This window comes from Lagopus muta, chromosome 14 (genome assembly GCF_023343835.1).
Source record: "Lagopus muta isolate bLagMut1 chromosome 14, bLagMut1 primary, whole genome shotgun sequence".
Classification (NCBI taxonomy): Eukaryota; Metazoa; Chordata; class Aves; order Galliformes; family Phasianidae; genus Lagopus; species Lagopus muta.
In genome coordinates this window covers 17425124-17452693 of record NC_064446.1, presented here as the reverse complement: position 1 = coordinate 17452693, position 27570 = coordinate 17425124, and the positions used below count along the sequence as shown (strand labels likewise).

The following is a 27570-nucleotide window of genomic DNA, read 5'->3' as shown; positions in this document are numbered from 1 at the left end:
TCCCCACGTTAGAAGCATTGCCTGACCTTTGGTGTGAGTTACTGGGCACAGAGGGGGGCAGCATTCAGTGCCTCCATCAGCCCTGGGCAGTCAGAATGGGGCTGTGGGGAGGTCAGGGCAGGATCTCCCGTTGCTCCATGTGGCACTGGGTGTGCTGTGCTGGCTCTGTGCTCCGTGCAGAGCTTTGGGCAGCCCCAACTTCCCCCCCCCCCCCCCCACTGCAGTTTTTCTGCCACAGGGTGTCACATATGCATCTAACGGGACAAAGTCTGCTGCTTCTCATGTTCTGTTCCTCGGGCAGCAGGTGGGTCTCTTGGATTGCGTTGCTTTCCCCAGCTCTGCTGTGTGAGGGGAATGGGTGCTCAGTGCATGTCTGCAGTGTGCATGGGCTCCAGCGTGGGGCTGGGTGTGCATGTGGTGCAACAGCAGTGCAGCAGCCCTGCAGGATGGGTCGCCCCTGTCTGGTGCGCGGCGTGCCGCAGCTCTGCTCTGCTCTGCTCTGCTCTGCTCTGCTCTGCTCTGCCCCGTGCCGTGCCGTGCCGTGCCGTGCCGTGCTGCAGGCCCGTGCTGCCCTGCGCCGCGCGCTGGCGCTCTGACCCCTCCTGCAGGTTGCAGAGCGCCGTGCTGTCCGACGCACGTAAGTAAACATTTGTAAACTTCACGTGTTTTCAAACCTTTGTTTTTCAGTTACAGAAATAGAAAACAAATATTTGAAGATGAACGCAGACCAGGAAGCGGGTATCTTTTTGTTTATTGAGTTCATTCTTCTCCTTAGTGGTACGTTAAATTGAAAAAGCCTTTTTAAAAAATGAACTTCACATCATGGAAAAAAGTATTGAGCGTTGCTGAATTTGTACAGGTGCCTTTCAACCCTAAGGTAAATGTCAGTGTTCTGTTTGCTCTTCCTGCCCGTCACCAAATAAGAAAAGATTATATATACCTGTTTCTAAACATACACGTGTAAAACAGTCCTTCCTGTGCTTTCATTCATAGTAATAAGACTGTAACATTTCCCTGCAACGTTTGCTGGGCTCAGTGCAGAAAGGCATCAAAATTCACGGCCCAATGAGTGCAGTCAGTTACTGTCTGACCCTTGCTGACTTCAGGAAGCATTCAGCTCAGAGGTTTGATACAAATGGTCCTTTGTCCGCCTGTCAGCAGTGCGTGGCCCCACTGGGTGCTGTCAGCACCCAACCCCATGGGGCTGCTGGGGGTGTGGGGTCCAGCCGTGCAGCTGGGCTGAGTGCTGCCTGCTCTGAAATGGGGCCTCTTAGGGAAATGCTGAGCCCAGGGGTGGCTGGGGAAGGAGGAGAAAAGGAAAAGGGAAACCTAAAGTCTCTATAGCTATAATTATGTGTGATACAAGTATTTTGCACAAACGCACCTCGAGCCATTCAGCAGTAAGACAGCCCTCTAAAATACTGATAAATACACATGTGGACTTGCTGCTCTAGGGCTGGGTTTTTGCCTTTCTGGGCACTGCCTTGGTGGCTTAAGGAAAACTAAACAGGATCAGGTTGGGTAATAAAACACTTGGAAGCAGTTCCTGGGCCTTGGAGTGTTGCTGCTGGCAGCCCCTGGAACTGCTCCTGTTGCTCCTACAGCCTCCTTCAGCCTGGGGCTGGGAGGAACGTCCTATGAGAGCCTCCATCCCGCAGTGCAGCATGCAGCCCAGGTGCTGTGAGGAGCTGGGTTCACCCTCACTGCAGCTTGACACCCTCATTGCAGCTTGGGAGCAGCTTGACAGCACCGATTAGAGCTGTTGCTGTAAGTGGTGCCCTGTTTTCGGTTGGCTCTCCCTCCATGTTTTGGATGAGGGAATAGCATCAAAGCAGGGACACCCTGTGCCAGGAGCTCTGGGATCTGTCCCAGAACGGCCTCCTGCTCTTAGCAAAACAGCCCTTCCACTCGGTGCCTTTGCCCATTGCTGTCCACAGCTGTTCACATGCAGTGGTAGAGCCTTTCCTTCCCCCAGCAGCTAGATGGATGCTCAGTGGTTGCCATCACCCAGTGGGTTGGGAGCACTGTGTGAAGTCTCAGCACCACACAACGGGCTGCACAGCATTGCAGTGTTCTTCTGTGCAGTGCTGCCTCAGTGCTGTTTGTCCTGGCAGGGGGAATGGTGTTCTGAGCAGGGGCTGGTAGGAGCGCTGCGTGGCTGCTGTGTGTGTAAATCACTGTCACGGCTGGCCTGGGGCGCTGTGCGGTTCTGTTCACCTCTGGACGTGTCTGGAGGAGGCAGTTGTTCCTGGCTGTAGAGCTGCTGAGGTTTCTGGATTATTTTTAAGGGGATGAGAGGAACCTTCGGCAAAGCGCTGGTGTTTGCTCTGGGCTGTGCAGTGACACTGAGGGCGTCCTGTTCTCTGCCTGCACTGCCCCCTGTACCTGAGAGCAGCGGGCAAAGGATGCAGTGCTGCTGGAAATCCCTTTCTGCTGCTTAAAGAGAAAGGGTCTGAGAGAGCCAAGCCTGTGGGATAACGGACAGTTGTCAGTCCCTCTGTTCCAAAGGCTCCTTTGCTGGGGCTGCTCTAGGGCCGTGGTGAGTTTTGGGTCACCAATGAAGCTAGTTCCACGGGTTTGGAACGTGATTAACGATGGATGTGACGTTACAGCAGTTTTGGATCCGATGTTCATTGTGTCAGATGGGCACGGGTGGTCTCAACACCAATGAGGAGCACGTGAGCCGAAGCCCCATCCTGTAGGAAGGTGACATTTGCTGCTTGGATCCCCGTGGGCACAGCTGTGGCCCTGAGGAGATCGCAGCACGCAGCGCCGTTCCGCTGTGCCCGTCCTCCCATCCCGCTTCATCCCCGTTCCCTGCGCGAGCAGCCGCTCCGTGTCACCGCCCTCCGGGGTCCCCGAGCTCCACACCACCCCCAGGAGGGGCAGATGGCTGCGGGGCTGCGGGCACTACCTGTCAGTTGGCGGAGACGCTGCTGTAGCTCTTCCTGACGGGGAAGGTCAGCGGCGCTGACAGCTCCAGCGATGCCGCCCGCGGGTGCAGCGCTCTGCGGGGATGCAGGGGGCTGCTGCCCAGGCGCGGGGAGGGCAGAGCGGGCGGCTCGGGGCTCCCGTCGGGCGGCGGGGGCTCAGCTGCGAGCGCCGACTCGGTGCTGCTGCGGGGCAGGCGCGGGGAGGGCTGCGGGCCGTGCCGCTTGGGCGGCGGGCTGTGGTTCTGGAACCGCACCGTCTTCACCTGCTGCGAGGAGAGCATCGCGTCACCGCGAGGGGCGGCGTGGCGCCCGCCTCGAGCACCGGGAGCCCCAAGCACCACTCTGTCAACCACGGACCTATTGGGGGCCCCGGGGAGGGAGAGCTGTCATGGGGGCTAGGGCAGGAAAGCGTTCCCTTTGTCCTGCTCTGCAGCGAGCAGCCCAGCGCTGGGCTCTGCACCCAGCTCTGGTGTTTGCTCTTTCAGTACCCGAGAGATAAGGAGAAATGACATCTCTGAAAGACCAGTCAGGTGGGAGCAAGCTGCCCAGGGAGTGGGGCAGTCACTGACACTGGTGGTGTTCCAGAACTGTGGAGATATGGCATGGGGGGATGTGTTTGGATGTTGGTGGCTCCCCTCATGGTTTGGGGGTTGGTTTGGGGGTTTGCAAGCCGTTCTATGGTCTGCAGGCATGGCAGGGGTGGGTTGGGGTAGGACTTGCAGATATCAGAGGTCTTTTCCAGCCTTAATGGTTCTGTGATTTATGGGGACCTCAGTGAGGGGGCCTGATATAAGACCTCAGAAAGCCTCAAAGTTTGATCACTGCCACTGAACCAATGAACACCGGCCCCTTCTGAAGGACACCCTGCAGCACTTTGCCTTTCTGAAGGGCTTAATTCGAACAGCAGTCAGCAGCACCAATATCTGACAGCTTAAGGCAGGCACCAACCCCAGTAGCACCCATCGGCCCGTGGGCAGCACTCTGTACCTTGTCACTGCTGTTACGGGAGGTGTCCGGCTTCACCAGGATGGATGGCGGGGCCGATGCGGGTGGCCGGGGCACCGACTCACTCTTTGCCAGAGGCTCCGTGGTGTCCAGGATCACCGAACTGCAGACAGATGGAGTCCTGCTTTCCCCTCCTCTGACCACGAGTGCTGGCAGGGCTTCGTGGGAGAAGCTGGGCCTCGCGCCCATCTCGGCTGTGCCGGCAGCGGGGCTGCTGTGCGGTGAGCTGCCAGCATGTGGGTACGGCTGCAGCCCGGCCGTGGGAACGCGGCGGAGGGAGCTGGCAGCCTGCAGCCCTGCCTGCCCCGGCCTCTGCAGGGACCCATCTGGGGGTGAGAAAAGGGGAGGGCAGGGCAGAGTGGTTAGCGGGGTCCCAGCGGGAAGGCGCGGGGCAGCTGTGTGCAGTGGGGGGCAGACAGCCCTGCAGGATGTACTCCCAGCACTGCCCGGCCCTGCGTGGTCCTGCACGGAGCCCCCCGAGGTGCCGTGGGGGAAGCAGCACCCCGCAGGCTTGGTGTTCCCCATCCTCTACCGTTGTGCTTTTGGCTGAGTACATCTGTAAGTTTGCACCCAAGCCCTCCCCCATGGTTTGCTGCCATTGGTTGCCCTGCACTGGCTGCTCCATCTGGCAGCTGCTTTCCAGGCTGCAGCACTGGAAGTCGCACACTTAATTTCCTTGTCAGTGCCTCGCTGTTTACAAGATTGATTTTTTAATAAGAGCCACCACAGGTGCGTGGGGTTCTCTACAGCAAAACAGCTTTTAAGTCTAAAGCCTCCAACAGTGGCTCTTGCAAATGAGCCAGGTCCCAGCCAGCATGGCTGTCCATCTGCACCCCAACCTGGGCAGCGTGCTGTGGCTGCTCAAACACATTCAGAAAGCTGTTCCAAGGCAGTGTACCTTTCCACCTGCAGCCTATTCATGACTTTGTGCATCTTGGATATTTCCATGCTGTAAAACTTTGCTCCTGAAATAGAATTATTATATTCTCTTGCTCATCCTTCCTATGCTTATTTCTAATTTTACTCTATTCTTTTTGAGTTATCAGAATATGAGAAGTATTCAGGATATGAGCTCACCAGCACTCCTACAATGGCACTGCTGAATTTTACCCTTCTGTTCTGAGCTTCTTTCTTGATAACTCCTGATAATACCTTAATTTAACCTTCTGTAAACGCCTGTGCACGCGGAGCTCTCAGGGTCCTCTGTGACAACCCCCAAACCTCTCTTCAGAGGACCGAAACCAATGCAGCTCCCGGTGCTGTTTGCACAACCAGGGCTCGCAGTTCCCCACAGCAGCACGTTGGCAGCACCTCGGGCATCCCTGCACGCATCCCAAGCACGGCGCACCGCCCGTAGGGCTGCACCGCCCGTATCCCAGCGCCCACCCGCACTCACTCTTCCTGGTGCAGCCGCGGCCGCGCCGCAGCGCCGTGTGCCCCAGGGGCAGCGCTGCCTTCAGCGCTCGGCTCTGGCGCTGCGCGCTCTCGGAGGCGCTGCCCTGGGAGGACACCGACGAGGCCGACAGCGTCCACGAGGCGTACAGCGCGGGCAGCTTCGAGTCGGGCACGCTCGGCTTCCTGTTGGCGAAGGAGCAGAACGTCAGGTGGTGGTGGAGGAACGCGGCGCTGCGCGCATTGGAGCTCAGCGCAGTCAAGTCCTCCGCTGCAGCGCCGGCTCCGGTCCCGGCGAGGTGGGGTCCGCGCGGACGCCTCCCTGCAGGGCTGGGCGCTGCTGCTCCAAATAATTCAGTGCGAGTCCAGGGTGAGGTTTCCTGACGGCTCCCCCACATTCCCTGTGCAGACACTGTGCACTGTGAGCCCGTGACCGGGTCTCTGCCCAACCTGGGTTTATTTTGGGGAAACTGAGGGCACGGGCAATTTTTTTCTCTCCTAAAGTAAGCGTATATTTTAATGATTGCTCTTCCTAATGCATTCACTCAGTTATATCCATGGCTTCCAGCATCTGAATGCCTGCTCTAAAGCAGTGACATCACCGTGGGAGCAAGAAGGCTGCGTCCTACAGTTCCCCATCCCTCTGCTTTGGTTCCATGCAAGGAAAATCAGTCCTGAGGAGGGGAGCAAAGGAACTGCTGGGGAAGATGCCGGCCCTGCCCCTGGCCAGCGAGGCGCCCTGCAGGCAGCCGTTGTGGTGCTGCCCCAGGACGTGAACCCCTTCACCCTTCTGCAGCTTCAGCTCATCAGGGCCGTGCCCCACATAGGGATGGAGAGGCATGCAGCTGTGGAGACACGGGGACATGGGGGGGCCTTGTCCTTGTGCCCAGTGCCTGCAGCGCTGCCTGCGGTGTGGGGCTGTGTGCTGTGGGCCCTGCATGCACAAGAGTCCCCCTGCAGCCCTGCACAGCTCATGGGGTGCTGCTGTTACTGCAGAGATGACTCACAGTGAAGAGCCTGCCTGCAGGGTTTGACCAGAGGGGGTATGAATAAAAGAAAGGCCAACAGGACTGAAGAAAAGTAGATCTTGTCACAGCATCTTTCTCAGAAGCAGTAGGCAACCAGCCAAGGGCAATGAGCAAGAAGAATGCTGCTGTGCCATCCTACCACACAGGTACCCAGTGGCATAGGGCATGGAGGACTAAAGAGCACCTGGCCTAAGGCAAAGCACCACGAGGAGTGCAGATGTGTGCTCTGCCTGGGCAGTAGCAACAGGAACAGTCAGAATCTGTCTCAAATCTTTCCAGTACTGTACCTAAATTCCTGCCATACCCCTACAACAACCTTCAGGGTCAGCTGCCCCAGCAGTCTGTGCAGCTCCTGCTCAGAAATGCAGACACCCATGCACGGCCCCAGCCCCAGGCACACAGCCCTGCACCCCAATGCCCCTCCTGCAGGCAGGAGCCCAGGGAGCAACAGGGCTGGGAAGAGGCATGGATGCAGTGCGGAGTGCTGTGTGACCCCAAGCACGATTCACACTACGTACATGTTGGCTGAGAGGTGATGCTGCAGGTGGGGCAGAGTGACGATGGCTGCCGAGTGCCTCAGTGATCCCGGAGCAGGATAGTAGGATGCGCTGACCTACCGAGAGGAAACAGAATGCAGTATGTTAATGTGAAGAGGGGCTTATTTTAGCCACTGGAGAAACCATTGAAATCCCTGGATGGGCCTCTCCCATGCTTCCAAAAAGATGAAAAAGAGATACAGAACCTCACTGAGTTGCAGATGGATCCAGCAAATGAGGCTGGTCATTTAGGTCATTTAACGAGCACAGAATTTTCTAGGGAAGATGGACCCTGCTCTTGGTCTTGAAAGCAAAACTTTCAAAAGCAAAACAACTGAATCTGAACTCCCTGAGCTGTCCTGGCTGGTTGCTCTGTGTGCCCAGCAGAGCAGCACAGGATGAGCGGCACCAGGACAGTGCAGTCCATCCTGCAACACCGCACTGTGCTGCTGCTGGAGTTAGAAATGGAGAGAAAAAGGGAAAGAAAGGGAAACAATTTGTCTGCTTAGAAGACAGTGCTCTGGGAACAGCACAGGGACCCAGTGTGAGGCACCTGTTTTAGAATCAAGTTACAGTCAGTGCTTCTCACTGGCACTTAGGAAAGTAGGGTTCACAGCCTACAAAGCAGGACAGTAACCACGTTTCGGGCAGGAGACAGTAAAGCATCATAGGCTGGCACTGCTCATACCTTGATGTGCCTGGAAGCACAGCCCTTCCAGACCTTCCAGCATCCTTCGGTCACTGCTCCACACCGCTCCCACAGCCCTTGCACCCCTCCTGGAACTGCTGCCTCTTCTGTTATTTTTCTGGGCTCCCACCCCAACATCTCCCACCCCCCAGCACCACCCCAGTGCTGTGGCTGTGGCTCACTGGGCGCTGTGCTCACACACTGACTGATGCAGAGCACACAGACCCCTGTGTGTCCCCAAAGAAAAATGGTTGTTCAGAAGGAAGGAAACCTGAACAGGCAGCACATCAACGCATCTGTGCTGCTACTTACGCTGTTGACAATAGCTCACACCGAGACACTTTTGGTAAAATTATATTGGGGTCATGAGACACAGTACCATTTCAATTGAATTATGGTTCTATTGTAGGGCTTCATTTCCACTCACATAAAAGAGGGCCTAATATCCAGGGCCGTTTGCAGGCTAATGCTAAGCACAAAATGCCTGCTGGGTTTTATTGTGCGGACACCGAAGTGCCGGGGGCTGGCTTATTGCTTTATAAAATGTTGGAGCAGCCTTCACTGTGAAAGATGCCACATAAATCTAAACAGAACCTTTTTCCTCCCATTGCAGATGATCTGTGAAGATCCTCTATTGAGATCTTCAGATGGAGCACAAAGCAGCAACGAGGCTCTTTGCCTCTTTGCCTCTGCAGCCAGCAGAGGATGCGCTCTCAGGGTCAGCCTGCACCCCTGGGTGGCTGCGAGCAGGAGGGCTGCTCAGGGACTGCCAGTGTGCAGGAGCCATCAGTCTGGAAGCAGAGAGCTGCAGCAGCAGTGGATTCGGGATAGGGCAGCAACCCCAACTTCCAGGAGGGCTGACACCGCTGCTTGGAAGCAGCAGGAGGTGGGGCACTGCTCCTGCATGTGCTCTCACACTGTTGCATTTGTCCTTCGTGCAGAAGCCTGCCCTGCAGCGGCCTCCACGGAGAGCCCAGCAGATGGGTTCTCCCAAAATAGGGGCTTCAGTCAGGCTTTTATGCTGGGCTCAGGACGATGTCACGGCCCACGGGCCCCCAGCCTCCTCCTGCCCCAACAGTGCCACCCAGAGCAGGTGCCCAAGGCAACGTCGAGGGGCTTTGGAGATCTCCGAGGAGGGAACTCCAGTCCCTTACTTTCTATGGGTTCCCTGGGCTCTAAGAACCAACCTTTCCTGTTCACAAGTGTCCCCAGCAGCCCGCTGAGCCATAATCCCCCAGGTGCTCTCGGTCCAACCATCTCATGCCCTCCATCTGACCGCCAGCCCCACGCCGCCCCGCAGCAGCCTCACCTGGGCGGGGGTCCCACGGGCCGCATCCTCACTGCCGGCAGCAGCCACGCTGGGGTTGCTGGAGCTGATGAGCACCGGGGAGCTGATGCGCAGCGCGGGGCGGTCGGCAGGGGCGTGCACCATGCGGTTCAGCGTGTTGAGGGCCGTGGTGATGGAGAAGGGCCGCAGGCTCTTGCGCCGCGCGTCGGGTGCCTTGTGCAGCTCCCGGCCCTGCGCCTTCGGGGAGGCCACGCTCAGCGGTGTGCAGCGGAGCGGGGTGGGCCAGGAGCCTTTGCTGCTTTGCAGGAGCTGCCGTGCTGTCGTGTTTGGCTGCAAGAGACACAGGGAAGGCCCAGGGGCTGCTGCGGGTCCTCCTCAGCAGCACAGCCGCAGGCAGGACGCAGGCGGCTTCATGGGCATCTGTGGAACACAGGGCTCGAGTGCTTCCCTGCCATGCTTTCAGCAGCAAGTTCTGAACACCAAATTATCAGCGCAGGGCTGGCAGCCAGACTGAAACTGGTTTGGAAAACACATGGCTCACACAGCCGGGAGCTGCCACCGAGCCCCCATTGCCTACAGCTTGCAAGCAAGGCTGGAGCCCGCTGTGCCCCTGCAGCCCATGGCACTGGAAGAGCTCGTGGGAAGGGCCCAGCCCTGAGCTTACAGAGGCAACGTTCAAGCAGTGTTTCTTGGAAACTGCTGATCACTACAGCATTAATACAAAGGGCATGTGGTGACAGTGTTTTTCACCAGGATGACTGCCAGAGGAATTAATCATGATTTACTGCTGACATGAACAAATTGCAAAACTTGGAGATTCTCACCCACTCATGTGAGGCAATGCGCCCGGCTGGGGATGAATGGCAGCGGCTGGCGTGGGGCAGGGAGCTGCTGCTCAGTGCTGTCATTCTGCTGCACGGATTATTTGTTCATTTCCTTCCTCCTCACTTCTTACAGCGAGGTTTAAAAAGAATCATGTGTGCACATGCACACATACAGGCTGGTCATAGCGTCATTTCTCTGTGCAATTAAACCGCAGCCAGAGCCCCAACTTCTCTGCCTTCTCTAAGAGCAGAGGGCCCATTAAAGGGCACGGATGGGAGCATCAAAGCCAGGAAAGCCCCATGCCTCTCAGAGCAGACACATTGCTGCTCCTCTATGGTTAATTCCTAACTCCTCGGTGGCTCTGCGTGGCCCTGCCTGGCTCATTTCTGTTAACGTCAGGCTTAAATGAGTTAAAACAATTTAATTAAATGAAAAGATGTTTTACCAAATATATTAGAGCTTCAAACAGGACGTTCTACTGCTGCCCTTTTATAAAACAGCCACAAAGATGTGTTTGCTGTAATTATGGTGATTATAAGTGTTAATTCTGTTTCGAGGAATTCTTGTTGGTGCCACACTCCCACTCTGCAGCTGCACCACAGGAGCACAATTTGTGTCCAGAGCGCATCTGTGAGGGCTCTGCCTGCTGCCCATGCTCTGCCCCCTCCTTCCCCATACTGCAGTCCCATGCCAGGGCTGTACCCACCTCCACAAACAGCACGGGGAAGATGCCCACTTTGTCTCCCAGCTTGCCCTCAGCCCAGTTGCCATCGACTCTGCTGATGACGGTGATGATGTCTCCCTGCAAGGCAGAGTGCTGTTAGCGGGCGGCTCGCCCCACATTTCACAATGCGGCACCTCAGTGCTGCTCCCCTGCCAACCCTCTGCTCCTTTTGGTGTGTCCTTGTTCCCAAACACAAGTCCTTGCTCAGCACAATGCTCAAGCGTGGGTTTTGTGTAAGGGTGCATGCGTGGCTGAATGCGGACATGGGCACGAGCCTGGCGAAGGGGATGTGAGACACAGAGGTGCTGTCTGGGGGCTCCCACCTTGGGGAAATGTCTCTGCAATCACCATGCCCAGAATGAATAACAAAGATGGCATTTTAGCTCCAAACCAAGCAAGAGGTCAGTGTGAGTGGTGGGGCAGTTGGTGTCACGCTGCTACAACCCTCAGCCCATTACTTCAGGAGCTGAAATTGCCCTTGCTATTGCAGTGCAGGTTTTGGAAGTACGATGGCGGGGGTGGGTGGCAGGTGGGGCGACAGGCAGGGGCTCTTCCCAGCATGTGGATGCTGCCAGATCAGGGACACTGCAGGGCTGCAGGCAGCCACAGGAAGATGGAATTTTTGGAGGTCTGCATAACAGCCAGCTCTGCTTCTGAAGAATGAGCTCGAGCTGTGCTGCACAGCAGGCAGGTGCAGCCGGAGCACTGCAGCAGGCATCCCAGAGAGGTTTTGGTGCTCCTATGTGCAGTGCTGCTCTGCACTGCTTCTCCTCTGGCTCCTCTTCTTGGTCAGGAGGCACAGGGAACTCCGGGATCTTTGGCTTCTTGCCCTGCATGTACCCCACATTCAGCCCTGACCCGCTGCAGCCCACACCTGCCCTGTGCCTCTGCTTCCTGCTGGCCAGAGTGCAGGAGCATCTGTGCTGTGCTGGGAGGGATGGTGGCTTCTGCAGGGACACTGCTGCCTCCAGGCATTGCTCTCTGCTGTGCTCTGCACTGCCTCACCTCCTTCTGACAGCACAGTGACAGTTGGCTGCTGGGAGGTGCAGTTGCCCTGAAAGCCATATCCTCCAGCTGAGAGCAAACACGAGCTCTGCAGACTTTGGGGAATGAAAGGAAATACAGGAAAAGTTCAGGTCCTGCTCTGCAGCGTGTGCCTCCAGCAGGCTGCCTGAATGTGTGTAGGCTGTGTAAGAGAAGCGTTCTCAGACCTGCAAGCAATTTTCTTTGATATATCAGTGGGTATCTTTATAGGCTCTTTCAGTGATCTGGTGGGAGAGCAAACTGCCACCAGCAGCTGCTGCTCATCAACTCCATCAGTCAAACCGGGGCCTGAAATGGCTGCTCAGGGTCACACTGTGCTCTCCCAGGATGCTCCCGTTCTGAGTCCGCGCACCCCCCCGTGGGAAGCCGGCTTTACTCACTGCTGTCAGTGTCTGTAAACCTTCCTGGCTCTCAGCGCAGAGCCGCTATGCCGCTGAATGCGATGCAATCTAAAGAAGAGCACCGGCCCGGCCCGTAGCGCGCAGCCCCCGCAGGGCGGTGTTACCTTGTGGAATGACAGGCAGTCGTTGTTCTCACTCCTATCCCTGCTCCTCAGGTCGAAGTTGTAAAGAGCCCTGCAGAGAGGCGGCGGCAGCGGCAGCTGTTTGATGACCTGCACGGAGCTGGCTGGGAAGACCCCGCTGACGCCGTTCAGCTCCCCCAGGTACCAGTTCTGGTCCAGCTGCCGCAGCAGCACGATGACGTCCCCCTTGTTGAAGCGCAGCTCGCCGGGGTTGTGGCCCCGGTACGAGAACAGCGCTTTGGCTCGCGGCACCTGCGGGACGAGGAACGGCACAGAGCTCAGCCGGCAGCTCGGCAAGAATTTGTCATTACTGGGAAAAGGCAGAGGGATAACGAGGCTGAAGTGTGCGTTGGCTGCGACCAACTGCCCCCATCCTTTCTTGATGTCTTTTTCTAATGAAATCGAGCTCCAAAATACTTCTTCTAAATGTGTATCCAGATGAAAAGCAGGCTGAACTTGTCTGAGAATATTAAGGAATAATTCATGCCTTAATGTAGCCATCCCAAGGGATCCTACTGCCTGCTGGAAGCTCCCTTCTAATAAAATCTCCCTGGAATGAATTTGGGTGTTTCTGTTCTGGTGTGGCTGGAGGTGACAACAGCTGTGCAGCTCCCAGCAGCTGCCACCTGCAGTGCCCAACAGCACGGGGCTGGGGAGGAGCCCTTAAGATTTTGGAGCTCAGTCTGGGTTACAGGAAGAGAAGCTTCTTAATGTTACTGTTGTCATAGTACGATATGAGAAAGAAGAGAGATGCCAGAATCAGCAGATGCGAGGGACCTTTAGCATCCTGACCGTCATCAAAATAAACCCATAAAGTGCATTTAAAATAACAGCCTCCCTGACCTTTATCCACACCAGAAAACTCAATTTAACACAACAGGCAGCAGACCGTTGCTCTGAATGAAGGCAGGCCCACCCTGGCCACAGTGCTGGGGGGGTCTGGCAGCTGAGCTGCAGCAGGAGCCCATCCTGCAGTGTGTCTGTGCTCTGCTGAGCAGTCCGAGACGTGCCTTTGGAAATCAGCAAACTGGAAGGCTTGCTTTTAGTGCTGTGGAGGAGTGATGGAGACCCTTGAGCACAGTGCTGAGTCCCACAGCAGCACATCCTAAAACAACAGAGCAGCTCCTGTTCGTGCTTTCAGTGCTTCCTAACGTTGCCCTGTCGCGGCGGGAGTTATCTCCTCCGCCGAAAAGCAGAAAAAAGAACTGCGATGGCAATTAATTTACATTCAAATAGCTCCTTTCATCCGGCCGGAACCCGAAGAGCCCCGAACACCGCGCTGTCACAAAGGAGAAGGGCAGGGCTCGTCCGTCGCACGGAGCGTGGCAGCTCAGCAGAGCTGTGCTGCGCCTATGGATGGAGCTGCCTTCCATGGGGTGCTGCTAGGATGGCAGCACTCAGAGCTGGGATACCAGCATCCTCCCGGGGCATCGGTCACATAACTCTGCTACTTTAGCACAGGCTGTATTTGGACACTGACGTCCCATCGTGTGTCAGGTGAGCTCCATCTGGGCTCACATCAGCTCCCCAGAATGGTCCCCACACCACCTGCCCAACCCGGACCCCTGGGAGAGCAAGAAGGAGGGGAGAAAAACACAGCACTGGTTTGTTTGGGGTGATCAAAGAAGCACTGGAAAGGATTGCAGTCCGGGGAAGAAAACATCTTCCAGTGCTCCCAAATGCTGACAGGAGGAGAAAGGAACCAGGAGGAGAAACATTTCATGTGCTGCATTTTCTTCAAAGCATTTGGAACAGGAAACAATTAGTTTAATGTTTTGTTCTAATTGACTCGTCTTGTCTGTTAATTTGCAGTAATAGTAAACGCATGCACTTGGCTTAGTAACACTGAAAGTGCATCGGTGAAAAAAAAGGGAAATCGTAACAACCAAATTCAGGAGAGCTTCGCTCAGCCATCCCCACTCAGTGCCTGGGCTGGAAGTCCAGAAGCAGCAGTGCTGCCCGAGGAAACACCCTGCAAAGGCACGGCAGTGCACGGCCCTGTGCAGCACAGGGAGCAGGGGCTCACAGCAGCACGGGGCAGCCCAGGACACAGCACAGGTAGCACTTGTGTTAGGAGCAAAACAAAAGGAACCATGCAAACTGTGGAAGCAGGCGTGTAGAGGAGGAACACAAACGTCCGGGGATGATGAGAGAGTGGTTGCACAGCAAAGTAAGGCCAAACATAAAAGGAACCGAGAACGAGTTATGGAAATGTATTGAAAATAAGAGAAACTCTGAAATGAAATGCAAACCTGTTACTACAGGGAAAAGTCAAACAAGCGACGGTGCTGAGAAGTCTGGAATGTTCTTCCTTCAGCAAGAGGAAGGACAATCAGACCCTCTATAAAATTAGTTTTAATCAGACAGAAATGTGGGCCAGAACAGAGTGCTGAGCAGGATGGGATGGGGATGTCTGTGCAGAACTCAGCCCTGGGGGGTGAGGAAGGGGTCATCGCGCCCCGAACAATTCCTGCTCCTCTGCAAGAGCTCCTGGAAGGCAGAACTGCTCCCAGAGGATGGGAACTTGTTGCAGAACTTGTGGATGCAGACATCTGATTGTCAATGTTAGTGCTTCTGTGCTTCTTTAGCATCCCAAAACTATGCAGAATTTTGGTCTGCTGGGGGACACCCACAGCAGGAGCAGCGCAGCACCTCCCTGCCCTCTGTGCTGTGGGTGACTGCTCCCACCCGATGGAGTTGAGGCTGAGAAGGGAGAGAGAACTGTTTAATTATTTTCGGCATTTGGCATCAGCTGCGCCAGGCAGCCATCCAACACGTCTGAGTCTCCCTCCATAGCAAACAAAGACACAAATTGAATACATGCATGCGAGTGTAAGGGAGCGATTGAAAGCATCTCCTCATAGCTGGGAGAAATGTGCGCAGTAATTATCTTCAATGGGCTCGTTATAACCTCCTCGCTACTGACAGCGGGTGAACGTGAGCACAGCCTCACAGCACCGAGATATCAAGAGGAACGTGTGCATCGGGGTCCAGCTGGGTGCCGGCAGAGCCGATGCACGCCTCGCGCCCAGCGCCGGCAGGGTGGGCGCTGCCTGCGGAGCCGCCGCCGCATCCGGGCCGTGCAGCGATATTCCCATAGCACCCAGCAGCCTCGTCGAGAGGTTTATTTCTAGGACAGCGCCAATCTTTGTCAGGAAGAAATCCAGCCCTGGGCATCTTCCAGCTTCGTTGCTCCCCCGCTGCGATCTCCGGGACGGCGGCTCGTCGTGCAGCCGTCGGTTCCGCAGGGCTGCACGCAGCGCCTCGCGCCGCTCCCGGCCCGTTCTGTGCAGGCGGAGCTGCGCTGCGCGGAGGCCGATCGCCATCAGCGCCGCGTCCCAACCGCGGCGGCCTTCGCGGGAGCCTCCAGCGAGGCGCTGCCTGCCCTCGGTGCGACGGACGAGCCCTGCCCGTCTCCTTTGTGACAGCGCGGTGTTCGGGGCTCTTCGGGATCCGGCCGGATGAAAGGAGCGATTTGAATGTAAATTAATTGCCATCGCAATTCTGTTTTTCTGCTATTCGGCGGAGGAGATAACTCCCGCCTCGTCACGGAACAAAGCCATCCGTAGCAAACCCGTCGCTCCCATCTCCTCGGGTAATTACGTCTGACGGCTCAGACGGCTGTGGTTTCTGAGTTCCCCTCCCAGGTCTGCTCCCACCCGCCAGGTGCCAGCAGCCGCTCCCAGCCAGCGCCAGGCCGGGTCTGCGTTCCTGTGGGGCAGGAGAGGCTGCAAGCGTAGGGGCTGTGAGTGTGGGGGGCTGCAAGCACAAGCCCGAGGCCACAGCCAGGGTGGGAACACGGCCCACAGCTCTGAAACTGAAGGGCGAGTGGGGATGTGAGGAGGGGGCACAGAGCAGCCTGCACACACGAGGGGCAGCAGAGTGGGGAGAGCAGCCGTGTCCTGCAGGCCCACAGCCCTCGGGATCAAACCCCTTCTGAGCAGTGCCTGCTGTTGATGTGGCTTCAGGCTGCAGGGAGGAATGGGAAATAGGGACAGCGATGTCGGGAGGCATAGAGCAGCCCTTATCGAGGGCTCTGCAGCAGTTTGTGACTCAGAGCCGCCGCTCCCGGCCCTGGGGCTCTGTGGAGCTGCCGCAGCAGCTGTGGCAGAGGACAAGGCCATATTAGGCTTCACCTGGCTGATATAAAGCCACAAGAGAGGTTTGAGGTGAGCAGAGCCGGTGCCAAGATGCAACAATGCAGGCGTTCCACCTGCGCCCGGCCTTGTCTCAGAGCTGCGCTCCTCGGTGCAGACAGAGCTGGCAGCGATGTGGGGCTGAGGGCTGAGCTGGGACCCACAGCTGGAGCAGGGCCAGGGCTCCACTCTGTCTTTGGGGTCCCCCCCCCCTGCTGTACATGGCTGCTCTCAGCTGGCTGTCGGTGCTGCACTCAGCATGCTGCGATGGTGGCTGCACTGCGCGCCACAGCTTTCAGCCGCATGGAAAACAAATGTGTCAGCCCTCGGCGTGCCCCAGCACGATGTGCTGCTGTGGGACCATGTGGCCCCGCCGTGCCTGCCTGCCATGCGGGGAGGAACCACAGCACTGCTGCTCTCCACTTCCCACCCGTGTGTGTCCCCGTTGGCTGCAGTGCTGTCCGCTGTGCCCATCGGGCCGTGGCGGGGCAGGGCTGTGCAGCAGTGCCAGAGCTGTGGAGGGGCTGAGGCGGTGGCTCACGAGGCTGCAGGAAGCCAATGTCTCCGTGCCGAGTCCTTGCCTCTCATTAAACCTGCCAGTGCTCTGCACTTTGCTTTTGCCCTGCAATGGCAGCCTTGCTTTCATGTTATTTCAGCAAAGTGCTCGCTTAAGGATGGTGCATCTCTCCATTCCTCTGTGACCTCTGCCTAGCAGATGTTGTGATGGTAAGTTTTCAGCTATATGTGATGTGTGATGCGCTGCCCTTGGCTGACCCGTGGGCCAGGCCTGCAACAATCACTGCCCACACGCCCTTGGTTGCACTTGCTGTAGCCCAGGCCTGCAGCCAGATGAAGGAGCTGCTCTCCTCCTCCTGTGCTTCCACTTCCAAAAGGAGTCTGACTGCCTCTGAAACCAAGGTATGCATGATCCCAGCAGATGTGGTTTCCCAGCAGGCAAGGCTTGCTCTCCCTTCCCTGCAAAACCATTCAGAACTTCTGGGTTCTCAGTTGTTCTGAACCCAAAGGAAAACCTCATAAGGGATCTGATTTCCACAAGATATTTGTCTCTCAGAAATAGTGCCCAAGCACTGGCATTGGTAGAAGAGGGGTCTTCCCCAGGCCAGGAATGGAAAGCTAGGAAAAGGAATGGAAAGATCAATGTCTCAATCACCCACTTTCAGGTCACCAGGAAGAAGTTTTCATATAAATTTGTCATCACTCAGTTGTACGGTGCCTCGCACAGTGTGCTCCTGAGGCTAAGTGGAGTTTGAGTACCTGAAAATTAGTAACAGCAGAGCAAATCGCTGCACTGAGGGACAAGCACTGCAGATTCCCCTGTGAGGAGAGCAGAGGAGAGGTAAAGCAGAGTGAGAGAAGGCTCAGCCCGAAGCACGGCGCTGGTGTTCTCACTGCCTCGAGCCGTGCTCCTCTTGGGCACTGCTGAACTTCGCCTGTCAGAGCCAGTGTGAGCGTGCCTGTCGCAGTGCCAGTGCCAGGGAGTGCAGCACAGCCCATCCAGGTGCTGAGCTGTGTGTGCCCGAGTGGCAGCCAGGTGACGGCGGGCAGCGGCGGCGAAGAGCCTCAGACTTTCAGCCTCCTCGCTGACCACGGCGCTTAGAGGTGAACGCGCTACCCTGCAGAAATCCTGCTGTTCTATTCCTGACTCGCCATCTGAGTCTGACTCATTGCCTTGGTAACAAATTAAAACACTTTCATGTATTTGCAGCTCAGCACCTCATTTTGTGGAACCAGGGAAACTGGCTCCTGCCGCTGTCCCGGTGCCCTGCACAGAGCAGCCCAGGAGCACCCGGCCCCGCTGTGCCTGGCTGCTGGAGGCACGCAGTGCTGTGTGGGCTCTGCATGGGGAACCCGGCACCCTGCCTGCCCCGTGGCTCCACGGTGCTGTTCTGCCTGTGGCTGCCGCTGCCCAGGACAGATGGATGCCCCGGTGCCACACTGTGTGTAGCTCCAGCTCTGCTCCACGGCCGCAGCTGAGCACAGTGCTGTTGAATGCAGCTCTCTGGGGTATGCATTGTTGGGTGATGGATACTGATGTGGCTGACCTCTACTATGGACACAAGAAGCTAAAACCACGTGCAGAGGAGGAAAAACCATGCAGTGGTGAACAGGGCAAAGACTGACACTTGGGTCACCCTGATGGGAGTAGTGGAAGTGAATTGGGGCAAATCTCTCCTCCCAGAGCATCGCCAGACCCCACGCTTAGCAAAGTGCAGCCCTGCACTGTGCAGGTGGAAATGGCCTGGGGCGGGCTGGCCCTGCATGGAGCTGGGCTTCCCCCCGCAGCTCAGTGCCTGGCGCAACAGCCCTGTGACAGCACGGTGACCGGCTCTCCTCTTCCAGGAGGTTTTGCAGTTGGGTCAGAAATGTGTTTGCCCCTGCTGGGTGCAGCCACGAGGGTGGCTCTGAGTGAGGTTTCACCAAGATCCAGCAATCCAAATCCTGTCTGTCAAATTCAGAAAGGAGCTGGAGATGTTTCTGGAGGAGCAGAAAATACCGAGCGCGGGCTCTATATATAGTGCCCATGTGAAGGTGGCAACATTGGAGTGCGATGTATTTTTATCCTGGAGAGCTGTTATCTGCCCATCTCCCACGACGTGCAGGAGGGGCGGCTGCAGTGCGTGGTTCCTGCAGGGAGCAGCTGAAGGTGAGGCAGTACGGCGTGCTGTCCCGGCCAGCTGCAGGGCTCAGAGCCCTTGCCTTGCCTTGGCCCCCACTTGTCGCTGCCCTGTGTGGGCACCGGCTGGGGGTGCTGCACTGCAGCATGTAGCCTCCTGCTGCCCACGTGTCCGGGCTGGGACCGGGTAGAGGGATGCTTTGGTGCAGCAAGAATCGCATCCTGCACATGGTAGGGGCGGCTCCGAGGAGTTCAAAGGATTCGGTGTCAATTATTTGTGCGTTCACCTCCTAGCAAATGCTTTCATTCCTGAGTTCCAGACGGTTTATTACGTGGAGATCATGAAAATCCAAAGTCTTGTCCTCAACACAGACGGTGAAGTCCCGGGGCCCAGGCAGACCTCCCTGGGCCACCTCCTGTGCAGCACCCTGCAGCACTGCCACCTGCAGCCAGCTGGGCTGGGCATGGCACGGTGAGAGGGGAGCTGATGGGTGGTAAGAGAGAGCTCAGGATGGGCTGCAGCTGGAACTCCTGGCTCCTTGCAGCTCCTGGCTGCAGCCTGTGTGCTGTGCTCCCAGCAATCCTGCAGCTCTGCTGGGGCTGCTGGTAATTTTGCACGCCAAGAGGTGCGGATCTTTGGTTTGCTTTGGGGATTTAGTTGGTGTTTTTATCATGCAACAAGCTGGCAAGAAAGCATCTCTGGGAGGCGAAACTTCACTCGAACTTGTGATTTCTCAGCTCCGCGGAGTAAAGGAAGTTTATTTATAGGTGGTCTTTTCTGTAAAACAAAATGTGTCCTCTATCCTGCCTTGATGGTGCACAAGGCTGCAGCGCAGCACGGCGCTAGATTTATTTGCTCTGTAGCATGAAGTGGTGCACATCCCAATGGCAATCAGCAGTCTGCAGGTGGGGTGGTGCTTCTTTGGAGACCTCACCACCTCCCAGCACAGGGAACGCTGCACCGGGGAGCAGCAGGAGAGCGGCAGTGGAGGAGCAGGATGCAGAGAGCTGTTCTCTGGGCTCCCGAAATAGAGCAAGCGTTTGTTTGGGGGCGGCTGTCCCGTGGGAGCCCAGCCTCAGTGCTGGAAGCCCTGCGGCAATCCCAGCACTCCCTGAGCAACTGCTGGATGGCTGTGGCCAACCCAGACGGTTCCTTTTGGGAACACACACACCCCGTGGGGATGGGGACACCATATGCTGCCCATGAGGTGGTGGGGACAGCCACGTTCCTGGGGTCTGAGCACAGTGCCACAGGGGCTGACATCAGAGTGCTCGGGAGCTGCCTGAGTGTGGGACGGCTGGCTTCACTGCTGATAGTGAGTGCTTTTGCCCCCTCTTTGGGATTTTGGTAATGGGGTCATTCCAGGAGTGTTAGCACAGCCTTGAGGATGCTGGAGGAAAAGTAAATCAGCTCAGTTCAAACTTTTTCACAGAAGAAGTCTAAAAATAATTGTGAGCCCAGATTTCTGTTTTGGAAGAGCAGTGCTTGTTAAATAATGGTGACAATAATAATAGTAAAAGTAGTAGTAATCGCAGCATTATGGACTTCTGCTGCCTTAGCCAAGGCCACGGAGAGATGCTGACTCCGGACTGAGCACAGGGTCCTCGGCTCTCCGGGCTGCCACTGTTTGGTGGCCCTGGCAGTTGGCTCAGGGTTGGACCATGGCAGTGCCACCCTGCTGTGTGCTGCCCCAAGCTGCGAGAGACCGCTGGGAACGCTTGGGAGCCAGCAGGGAGCTGCCATAGAGCAACACCCACAGCTGTCCCTGAGCATCCTGAGCACCGGTAAAGGAATGGGAAAGGGGTGAGAGGAAAGCTGCAACCTGTGTGCTGCACCCCTTGTGGCGAGCTGCCCTCCAGCTGAGGTGTGTGCTGTGCTGTGCATTTCAGGGCTGTGCTGGATGTTTCCCTGCTCAGGAGGTTGGCTTGGAGCTGGGACGACCCCCTGGTGGCACTGAGGCCCCTGGCTGTGTACATCCCTGCTGCACAGAACTCACAGTCAAGCAGAAGCATGGGGCCGCCGTGGCACAGCAGCGACAGATCTGCTGCAGGTCTGCCGTGTCTGCAGGGCTGAGGGGTGCCCTGGGCTATCAGAGACGTGGCACAGAGTAGTGCAGGTGGATGAAAAAGAAATTCTGAAATATAACCCCAAATTCAGGCAGAGGTAGGCTCCCTTCATAGGTCTCATGCCACGTCCTAATTATTTCCAAAAAGCTTTTGTACTGTTAGAGAAAATGACAGGAACAGCTTGCAGCTTTAAAATTATCTGAGGAAAGCTTCCCTAGATGAAAGTAGAGTTCACTGAATCTCAAGGTGTTTTGCTAGGGACTCAAATGTCCCTTTACCTTCCTCTTTGATTCTGAGGAAACTGAGGTGCCTCTCTCCATCTCTGATAGTTACTGCCCTGCAGTGATTGATCTGATGGCTAACACACCCAGTGAGTTGCCTGAAAGTTAAAGCATCAGAAACGCCCCCTGAAAGTCAGGAGGGACCTGAAAGCTCCAGAGAAAAGCAGCAAAGTTTGTGTAAAGAGGAAGGCAATCTGCATTTGTCTGAGCCGGGGGCTCAGCGCAGTTACAGCTATGATGAGCTCCAAACAGAAATATCACAAGGAAAACAGCGGCCGGATTTGCAAACAAAAGAACAATCTCTCTTACTCCAAACATCCGTGCAGCATTGGTGCCACGGCAGTTTGGCACCCCGGCACGCAGGGACAGAGCTGTGTGCTCACACAGCGACGAGCGCGGGCGCTGCTTACCCCATCCGTGAGGCTCCTGGGGGCGGTGGGCGGCCGGTGCTGGGCGAGCTGCAGACCCCGCGGGGCCCTGCGGATGCAGGCGGGGGAGGACAGGAGCCCTGAGCGCTGCATGGAGCCAAAGCGGGGCGCATTCTGCCCGTACCTGACACCATCCAGCAGGCGGATGAGCAGCAGGTTGGCCGGCAGCTGCTCGATGCCGCAGAGGACGAGCGTCCTGCACTCGGGGCACCGGAGCTCCTTCTGGGACTTGAGGATCCTCTGCAGACAGGGCTTGCAGAACGTGTGCTGGCACGGCAGCACCTTGGCCGTGGCGTCGAGCTTTTCGAAGCACACCGGGCACTCCAGCAGGTCGAGCAGAGCCAGGTCGTCCATCGTCGGCACCGAGCTGCCGTCACGGCCGTGCCGGAGACGCCCGCATGACACGGGCACGGGCGTCGGGCTGAGGCAGGCACCCTGCGCGGAGGGGAGGAGGAATCAGAGCGGAGCTCGGCTGCTGGAGCCTGTACCGCATCCCACCTACATGGCAAGGCAGCGCCTCACGAGCCCGTTTGCAAATGCCTACTTTGCACTCCCATCCAAGCTGCGGTGAGTCAGTGCTGATTCAGGAGCGAGGGGGCCGTGCCCAGCAGCCCCGCGTGGCACCGCGCGGTGGGGCAGGGCGCGCACCGTCCCGGCAGCACCCCGAGGAGCTCCGGCCCTGCGCTGCTCTGCGGGCGCCTGGCGGCGCGGCACGGTGCGGGCGCAGCCCGATAAGATCAGCCTGAGCTGTTTACTCCCGGCTCCGGCTCCAAGCGGCCCCTCGCACACCCATGCACCGCCTCGCTCCCAAGATCGGTCCTAATTAAGCTCTCTGCCTACCGGTTTTGACAGCAGCTCTATAAAAAGCCCTCCGAACACAACTACGATCCCGTTTTACCTTGGAGGGACGTGGGGAAACTCTGTGCCGACGTCCTCGCCCGCCAGGTTGCCTCAGCTCCCGCAGCTCAGCGAGATTATTCCTCCCACAGCACAAAGTCACTCAACCCGTTCGGCTCCTTCGGGGCTGCGCTGGCTGCGCTCGGGCGGGCGGCTCTGGGCTCAAGTCACAGCTTGTGGGAGAGCAGCAGCTCCCGTGTGCTGGCCAGGTGAGAGCAGTGCCGCCAGTGCCGAAACCTCCCCTGGTGATGGTGTGTGAATACGGAGGTTTGGGGGTGTGAGCTTCTCACTGCTGGGGCTCTCCCTGCCTCGGTCATGGGGTGCCCATGGCCACAAACCCCCTCACACACAGCTGGGCCAGGGCTGGGCACTGGCAGTGCTGCTCCCAGGCTCTGAGCTGTGGATGCTTGAGCAAGGCCGGGGTGCTGCTGGGGATGGCAGAACCCAGCCTTGTTCTGCCTGAGCAACGCGGCTCCGTGTCCCAACATGAGTCCCAGCGGTGGCTCCAGCAACCCCAGCTGTGCCCACGTCCTCCCTGCATGGTGATGGGTTGATGATGCCCAGGAGGGTGCTGTTGCCTGCAGCACTGGGACACTCACACAGCCCTCGGAATGGAGGTGGCTGGGCCACCTCCACCCACACCCACCCAGCAAGGCTTTCACAGGGGGACAGAGCGGTGGGAAGGTGCAGTTCAATGAGATTTATTTTGCACGCCTCCATTTCTGGGCCCATTGGGCACACTGCACTCCCAGGCTTTGGCCCAGAGGGATTTGCTGTCCTGCTGAGAGCTCCCTGTGCAGCACCAACCACTGCCGCAGGGACAGCCACAATCTCAGCTGTGTGCAGCCTATGAGTTAGAGGAAACGACTGTAGATCTGAAGGGTTTATTTCTATTTGGTGCTTTTACACACAATGCAATGATTTGTGAGTGCAGGACACACTTCACTTCTCTGAGGAGGGCTATTTCCAGAAACATTCAGCAGATACAGTAAATGCTCTTCTTTCAATGATTTTTCCGCACAGTGTGTTTTTGTCAGAGCAATTTCTTTCAAATGGTGGCCATTTGGCTGAATTAAGCACTGACATCTTCAGGATAACGCACAGAAACAATTACTTCACTCCGTTTCATCTCAGGTCTCCATTTACTTTGGTATTTCTTTGTAGTCTGTCATACGCTGATCCGTGCTCGGCTGACAGCGCACACTTTGTAATGCATGACGTTGGGAGCAACATCCTGTGCCAGGCTGCTGCTTTAAGATGCAATGTGTGACATCAGCCATATTGAGAACAGGTTTTGAAGTCTGGTTTTTGTTGTGTTTGTTGGTTTTTTTTTTACATTTGCTTCTCTATTTCTGCTCTGTGGTTCGTAGGCACACGGTGTATTTTCGTCTGACTGGAAATGAATTACAAAATACCATGAAGCTGGGAGCTGGTGGGGATGAAGCTGAAAGCTGCGTCTGTGCTCGCAGGTAACGCTGCTCTCAGATGCAATTTGTTCACGAGTCCTTTAAAAATTCTTTTAACTTTTCCCAAGTCCTGATTTGAACTAGTTGTGGTCACTGGGTGGGACTGAAAGCTCCTACGAGAAGCCTGCACACCTCACCACACGTTTCTCCTGCCCATGGTGGATTTCCATGGAAATCTGTGGGTGCTGCACAGGCGCGGGTGAATCACTGCTGCCCTGCATCCCAGCTGGCCCCAGACGCATCCCAAGCACATCCCAGCTGCATCCTGACCACATCCTGGCCAGTCCCAGCTGCGCTCCCACTGGGTTCTATCTGTGCTGGCTCTCAAGGCCAGGGCAGAAGCAGGGTGCCAGGTGCCAGCAACCAGCTCCAGTGTCTGGGGGCTCTCCGAGGGCTGCTCTTTATCCTGTGCAAAACAAGTCTGTTGAAGGCAGGCATAGCGCTGGCAATCGCCTGAGAGCGCTGCCACGTGCTGCAGCTTGGGGCAGCTCTTTCTTTGCCCCCAGCAGCGTCCACGCAGCTCCCTGCCTGCTGTGCACCACGAGCCCTTCAGACAGGGGTGGCCGCTCTCCTGCCCAGGAGTTTCCAGCTGCCCTGCCTGGCACAGAGAGGCTCTGATCCTGATTGCAGTCGCTAGGCTTTGCTGCAATATAAAAAATGGATGATTCCAACAGTTAGCATTACACAACTGCTTAAGTCTTCAAAGTGCTTTGCAAATACTAATTCAGCTGCGGAACGCCCCTTGGGCTGCATGTCACCCCCCCACTTTGCATGGAGGAGCTCAAGGATGAGGCCAGTCAGCAGACCAGTGCCCAGTCTGGGGCTGGGCTGTGCAGCTTTCCTGCTTCTCAGTGTTCAGACCGTCCCACAGAGCTCTATCATTTGCCTCATAACTGGGGTTAAAGCACAAAGGCAGAGCTGTGAAGCTGCTGGTCCTTCCCTTTCATTTAGGAAGTCTGTGCTTGATGCTGATGCTGTAATTAGCTCTGGGCTGGATGAAGCTGTGTGCTGCTCCTCTGGGGCTCCATTGCTCTGAACCTGTGCGGCAGGGAACCACGCAGTGCTGGGAACCTGCAATGGACATTCCAGAGGAGCAGCACTGAGGAGCTGCATGCCCATCTGCAGGGGCTGCAGTCCCAGCTCATCCCTGCAGTCCCTGCCAGCAGCAGCCCTGCACTGAGCAGGGTTCTGTCTGGCCAGGTCAGCCACTGTGGAGGAGAAGTGTGGAAACAGCATTTCCTTCCATCAGCTTTGAATTTCACATATTGTATCTGCTGAGCATTTGGAGTTCTTGTGACTATGACACAGTAACTACAGAAGCCCAGGTCAGCTCCGGGCGGCACTCGGTGGGGCCACAGCAGTGTGCAGGGTCACAGTGTGTGTGGGCAGCTGGGCAGCAGGACATGGGCTGCAGCACCTTGTGGGGTTTATAAAAAGCTGCTGTCGCTATATACAGCACGGGTGGGTGCCACATGCCTCCTCCTCCAGGAAATGAGGGACCCTTCGTGCTGTTTTTAGATCCTGGAGGGCAGGGAGAGGGGGTGCCACTTGTGAGCAGCTGCAAATTATAGCTCTCATGCTAACAGCTTGTCCTCCTGCCACCCACGGCCCAGGCACAGCGCATGGCTCAGCACCCGTGGGAGGGTGAGCGGCCCCCCAGCCCTGCTCAGGGATGAGGAACCGCAGCGGCCACGTCCCCACGCACCGCTCCGATGCCACTCACAGTGCTGTGTGTGCCCTGTGCTGGGCGGCTGCAGCGGGGATGGAGCTGTGTGGGGGCACGGAGCTGGATGGGAACGTGGAGCCAAGAGGGAATGTGGAGCCAGGCATGCAGACAGAGGCAGCGTGGCGATGGCTTTGTGGTCTGGGACCGGAGTTGCTCTTGGGGAGGGGAAGGTGGGGAGCCCAAGGAGCTGCTGATGGAGCTCCATCTCTGCAGCACCGCGTCCACGTAGCGCTGTTGTTTGTGCCCACAGTGCAGCAAAGGGATACAAAACTGGGAGCACTGTGCCTGCTGCCTGCTACCTACCCTATAAGGGCTGAGTCTGCAGGGGGTGATTTTCAGTTTTTAAGATGAGAAGAAATAAAAGCTTTCAAGAAGCAATGGACCCAAGCACCAGCCCAAAAGGCCTTTGAGTGCTGCTCAGCTGTTCCTCATGCAGGGCTGACAGCAGACAACGTCAGGATTCAGTTACCTCATTAAACACAGCTGCCAGGAGCAGTGCTGTTGCTGTCCCTCCATGTTCCCAGGTGCTCCTGCCCAGCAGCATGGCAGCAGATGGGTTATATCAGGCATGGGGCACCTGCACAGAACACTGCAATTTAGCAGCAGTTTCCTGCTGTCCCACCATTCCCTGAGGAGTCCCAGTCAGTGGGCATGGTGCCCATCCTGCCCAGGGGTGCTGCTACATCTCTGCGGCATGTTGGCTGCTTGCAGGCTGCTCCTCATGCAGCTCAGCTGTGGAGATTTGCTGACAGTGAGCACATGCAGAAAGGAAACGGTTTTTCTTTGCTTTATGAGATCAAAGTGATGAGGGTATCTTTTCTTTGGGGCAAGGAGAAGGATGGGGCAAGGAGAAGGATGGGGCAGTCCCCCACTGTGTGACAGTGAGTGGTGGCAGATACCTGCATGGCTGGGTCCCTACAGCTGGCAGCTCAGTGTGCAGCTGCTGTTGGAGAGCTGTGCTGGGTCTGCTCAGCAGTGCATGGAAATGCTGCGTGTGGCAATGGGATGGGGCTCAGGGCAGGGGCAGCTGCTGCCGTGCTGCTGGCAAGGGCCCCTTTGGTAGCACAGGGTGTGCCTGTCACTGTGCTGTGCAGGAACGAAGCTGTTGTGGTGCTGTGGGTCCCTGCAGCACGGACGTGTGGAGAGCAGCCACAGAGAGCGTGGGGCTGGGCTGAGCCCAGCAGTGACAGCGCTGTGCAGGCTGAGGGGGAGAGCGGGTGGGGGCTGGGCTGCCCCTGCTGTGGGAACCTGTGGAGCAGCACAGGGAGGCCAGCTTCCTCCTCTTGCTCACAGGCAGTTACGGTTAATGTGGCATGCTGATATTTCCTCATTCACCACCGTATTTACTGTGGTCATGCCACTACCTTCTCCCCCATTAGGTCTCACAACCTTCCTCTTTGTGCATCCAGGGCTGTCTGAGTGCTGGTGAGATTTTTCCCAGTGTTTATACAAAAATTAAGCTTTTCTTATGCCAGCAGCAAGGATGCCCACTTGTGACCCCACGAGGTATCTTTCTCTCCTGCTTTCACTTCCTGCTCTCTTCAGCACACAGAGCCCCCTCCGACTCCATTAGACAATGGCTGCAGCTGCCTTCCTGCCTTCCGCTCCCAGCAATGCAGTGATGATGCGTGGGATGCAGCCCAGCTGTAGCCCCTGCACATCCCTTTGTGAGTAGCTGCCTGCATTGCTTCCTGCTGCTGCTGCTTTGTCAGGAGGAGCTCCGCAGCGCTCCAAGGAAGTGAAAATGAGCAAAGAGCAACAAAACATTTCTCAGCAAAATGTGCAGGTGGAAACATGTCTTCAAAGAGCTGCAGTGCAGTTCACCACCACTTCTCTATCTGTCCTCGTTTGTACGTATCCTGTGTTGTTGCAATAGACATAAAGCAACATGTTACGCTCCTTAGGGCAAGGCTGTCTGCCTTTGTTCTGCAAACCTTCGGAATGCTTC

The 27570-nt window shown here is 56.8% G+C and overlaps 1 protein-coding gene across 3 annotated transcripts; it reads right to left on the bottom strand.

Moving 5' to 3' along the window:
• Nucleotides 1-773: 773 nt before the first annotated feature.
• Nucleotides 774-22532, bottom strand: SH3RF2 (SH3 domain containing ring finger 2). Of its 3 annotated transcripts, XM_048960497.1 has the most exons (10): nucleotides 22432-22532; nucleotides 21516-21968; nucleotides 11969-12238; nucleotides 10402-10497; nucleotides 8892-9200; nucleotides 6877-6971; nucleotides 5335-5516; nucleotides 3921-4264; nucleotides 2915-3199; nucleotides 774-2696 (listed from the first exon to the last, which is right to left on the bottom strand). In XM_048960497.1, exons 2-9 carry the CDS (start codon nucleotides 21885-21887, stop codon nucleotides 2918-2920), a joined length of 1950 nt encoding a protein of 649 aa, XP_048816454.1. In that variant the 5' UTR covers nucleotides 21888-21968; nucleotides 22432-22532; the 3' UTR covers nucleotides 774-2696; nucleotides 2915-2917. The 3 variants fall into 3 exon arrangements, with proteins under 3 accessions (XP_048816454.1, XP_048816453.1, XP_048816455.1); XM_048960496.1 differs by having other exon boundaries at nucleotides 774-3199; XM_048960498.1 differs by having other exon boundaries at nucleotides 774-3196.
• Between the last annotated feature and the right edge of the window lie 5038 nt (nucleotides 22533-27570).

Coding starts and splice junctions, on each gene's coding strand:
- SH3RF2 (XM_048960496.1), bottom strand. CDS start 21,887: ATGGACGACCTGGCTCTGCTCGACCTGCTGGAGTGCCCGGTGTGCTTC. Junction 6,972..8,891: donor CCCGTGGGACCCCCGCCCAG/GTGAGGCTGCTG, acceptor TCCTCTCGGTAG/GTCAGCGCATCCTACTATCC. Junction 5,517..6,876: donor CATCACCTCTCAGCCAACAT/GTACGTAGTGTG, acceptor CTTCGCCAACAG/GAAGCCGAGCGTGCCCGACT.